The 3901-nt window shown below is 37.4% G+C and overlaps 1 protein-coding gene across 1 annotated transcript; it reads left to right on the top strand.

Moving 5' to 3' along the window:
* Window positions 1-780: 780 nt before the first annotated feature.
* Window positions 781-2408, top strand: LOC109953608 (galactose-specific lectin nattectin-like). Its single transcript, XM_020589084.1, has 4 exons — window positions 781-998; window positions 1207-1341; window positions 1580-1691; window positions 2146-2408. Exons 1-4 carry the CDS (start codon window positions 942-944, stop codon window positions 2205-2207), a joined length of 366 nt encoding a protein of 121 aa, XP_020444740.1. The 5' UTR covers window positions 781-941; the 3' UTR covers window positions 2208-2408.
* Window positions 2409-3901: the final 1493 nt, after the last annotated feature.

Here is a 3901-nt window from a genome sequence, read left to right on the forward strand (position 1 = left end):
GACAACACTCCATGTTACTGATGAGTTGTCAAAATTACTTTGTGAAAGACTGCTGCTCTCCAGCCCTTGTTGGACAGCTTCTGTCTGATAGGTTGTCCATAAACAGAGAGCTGACTGTGTTGTTAGACAATTTCCTGTCAAAACAACATTTAGCATCAGTACTGGGCTGCCAGAAGAAGGTTCAACCAATGTGTATATGTATTGATAAAATACCTCTCATTGTGTCAAACAGCTGCTCAGTCAGTATTAAAAAGCTGCAGGTCTAGAAAACTATTTCCACTTCAACCAACCAGAAAAGGCTGAGATGGATCATTTAGACAGGAGGTTGATGTAGTTTGAGTCACAGTAATGATCCAGTAAAGGCTGATTCTGAAACAGCTGTGATGAAACTCTTGTGTCTGATCAGTCCTCATTTCACTTCATCCACATTTCTGCAGCAGATGATTCTCCTCACCAACAAATAGCACCAACTCATTTTTGACTAAAATGAAAAAGAGACCTAAGTAAATTACCTTTGGTTGTTTTTCACTGATCCGTTTGTGTGATCCTGTATTCATTTGAACCCTGATGATGGTGATTATTGGAAATTGTAAATGCACTGTTAATATAACTGTATGAAGAAACCGTCCTGATATATTAAGTCTTGTTATGATCACTGAAGTTATCCCTCCTGTCCACACTGGCCTTGAAGTGATCTTGTCCTATTAGTTTAAATATGAAGTGAACATGAGGCTTATTATCAAAACACCCACATGTGACACTGTCTGAGCAAAGTGGGGCATTTCATAGACCTCCTGTACTTATTGTGGTTCACTCAGTGCTGAGGCCTCGGTCATCACGAGGAACACAACAAAGAATAATCTGTTATTTCTGCTGTGATACCAACCTGTCTTGTACATCATGTAGATCCTGATGATCAATTCCCAGAGGGTTGGACTGGGATGGTTAACTACTGTTTCAAGTTCGGGCCAGATAAAAAGACCTGGGCTGAAGCAGAGGTACTTTTTAGAAGAATATTGGTTTTCACTCCTACAGTGTATTTATGCTATGTGCTTTAAAACATCTTGTTTTTACAATAAAGATTCAGTTCAAGTCCTGATATGGAGCTAAATAATTTTACTGCATGTCCTCATCCAACATACTCCATCTCTATTATTTTGTTCCTTACTTTCTGTATCTGTTTGGCTTCACACTTTTCTTCACTAGGTTGCCTGCATTGCTATTGGTGGGAATCTGGCCTCCATCCATAATCAAAATTACTTGAAATTTGCTAAAGGGGTGATTAAATCCGCAGCTGGCAGTGGTACACCAGTGTGGATTGGCGGCTCTGATGCAGAAAACGTGAGTGATTTAACAGTGGATTTTATATACATTTGACATTAAACATAGTGTCTTCTGCATTAAATTTGGTAGTGTGACCTGTAATTTGGAATGTAACTGAACTAAATTATGTTGGGATGCCAGAATATTCAATGCATTTTCCAACACAGACGCGATGCTATTTCACCTCCATGTACTAAAGCAGTGGCAGAAATCTTTGTGGTGGTACAACATTCTGAGTGAAGTCTTGTTCTTTCAGGAAGGTGTGTGGTTGTGGCGTGACGGTACCATGTTTGATTTCATGTTCTGGGCACCAGGGAACCCTGACAATGCTGGTGGACGTGAAAATTGTATGGAGTTGAGCTCTCAAGGTACACAGTGATTATCTATTGCCCTTTCATTTGGAATTTTTTCCAACATGGAAATAGAATTTCTTTTGTAACAAATTTTCTGATTGTGTTTTGTTACTTATGACACTGAGAAGAAAGCAAACAGTGGTGTAGAAGGTTTTTACTGTTGGTGATTAGTTGACTGACGGATAATTAACAGGAAACAGTTTTGAAATTTTTGATTAATCAACACCTTTAACACAGTAAGGCCAACAAACACCACTGGTTCCAGCTTAGACAATATTGATATTCCCATATCTTATTAGCAGAGTAAAGCTCAATGGCACAAGGAGCTGTTTCAAAATATAAATTCCGGCTTTGGGAATTTTTCACTATCATTGATCAAACAATCTAGAAAATAGTCCTCAGATTCATTAATATTTTTTAAAAAGTCATTAGTTGCAGCCCTAATTGTTTGTTAACTTGTAACTTCTAGGTGGTGCCAATGATGCAAATTGTAATGATAAGAAACCTTATCTTTGTGGCATGTACGTGTGAGGACGTCACTTCCATCTGGCTGTAAAGCCTCAATGACATCACTGCTGAAAGTTTTATCAATAATTCTGATTTCTTTTAAAATTAATCAATAAACGATATCTTGATCAGCAATTTGTCTCATCTGTTTATCTTCCAGATCTTTATGTGAATGAATATAACATTCAAAAATTTGAGTGATCACTAAATGAGCCTCAAACAGGCTCACACTGCAAAATCTGATTTAAGATGAGAAATGACATTATTTCACTGAACATACAGTAAGTGGCTGAGCTCTTACACTAACCTTGACCATAAGCACTACTTCCCAAATACTAACCTTAAAAACCAGGTTGCCATTCTAGAACTCAGTGATTTTTTTTTTATGGCATGGACTGGTCCCCATGAGCAAGGCTAAGTCCACACAGTGTGACTAATATCGGAAAGTGCACCCACTGATTTGTAGATGGGCACATTGTGCAACTGAACAAAGGTACTTTGTCTTATGTATGTCTCGGTAATGATTTATTCATTACACAAACATATGTCTCCTCATTTTAGAAAGTGTGTAAACTGACATGAATAATGTGTGCCTTCAATGTACATGTTGCACATTACCTCACACAAGCAGCTCATGAAGTGCCCCAAACAGAGAAGCTAAGTTTTTGTGAACTGTATGACATAAACAGCATCATCAAGCTAAACAACTAGTTCAATTTCACACAGACTTTGAGCTAGATAGGTTCACCAAATTGTTGGTAATATGTCTCTTCCACCCTGTTTTCCCATACACCACAGTTTCATATTGCTGCCAATCAAGCACATAATATTTTGTTTGTACAATATAATTTATCTGCTTGCTCATTCTGGAGATGTAGCCAGCAGCACAGGAGCCAGCAGGATCTAACCCAGACATGTTTTACATAAGCAAAGAACATATCCAAGTGAACAAATACTATGTCTGTTTGTAACCAGCACCAGTCTGACTGTTCACCAAATACTGTTAGTCATTTTGATTAACATGAGTTCAGGATTACACCATCGATATGCAACAGCAGGTGGTCATACATGACTGGTGGCATGCCAGGAATAGCTGGGACATTCACGACTACTGTATATAATTCACACATAATCATTGTAACTGTGTTGGAGCATTGGATAATGTCAGTTTTCTTTGACTGTACCACTATTACAACTCCCTAATTGTTCATGTGAATCTCCAAGAGGTGCCCCACAGTGGTTCAGACTCATTTCAAATGACTGAGGCATTCACTGACAAAACAAAAATGTTTGTACTGACCTTAAACCAGGTCGCCATTCTAAAACTCAGTGATTTTTTATGGCATGGACTGGTCCCCATGAGCAACTATCAATGTCTTAAAATAAAACATAAATCTTTATATTTTGAATACTCTACTTTGACTAAACATGGATTATCACTGATTAGACATTGATCAAATAATTATCAGTCAAATCTTTACTTTTGTGCTTAAACATCATTTTTGTTACTTCCTCAGTTACTTCCTTTGGTTAAGATATAAGTTAAATAAGTTAGAACAGTTCATAGTTAAAAGCACAAATACAATAGTTAGAATCTTGGTTTGGAAAAACTCATCAGAGTGAGAGGTCTTCACGCTGTGTATCTCTGGGATTGTGAAAAAATAAGGAGTGAGAGCTACATTTTATTTATGACATTCACTAATGATTATTTCAAACTA

The sequence above is a fragment of the Monopterus albus genome, unplaced genomic scaffold (genome assembly GCF_001952655.1).
Source record: "Monopterus albus unplaced genomic scaffold, M_albus_1.0 scaffold841.1, whole genome shotgun sequence".
Lineage (NCBI taxonomy): Eukaryota > Metazoa > Chordata > Actinopteri > Synbranchiformes > Synbranchidae > Monopterus > Monopterus albus.

Bases quoted from the DNA above. Each gene is read 5' to 3' on its own strand.
- LOC109953608 (XM_020589084.1), top strand. From the start codon at position 942: ATGGTTAACTACTGTTTCAAGTTCGGGCCAGATAAAAAGACCTGGGCT. The intron at 1,342-1,579 runs GTGAGTGATTTA...TTGTTCTTTCAG, and splicing joins GCGGCTCTGATGCAGAAAAC to GAAGGTGTGTGGTTGTGGCG. The intron at 1,692-2,145 runs GTACACAGTGAT...TGTAACTTCTAG, and splicing joins TATGGAGTTGAGCTCTCAAG to GTGGTGCCAATGATGCAAAT.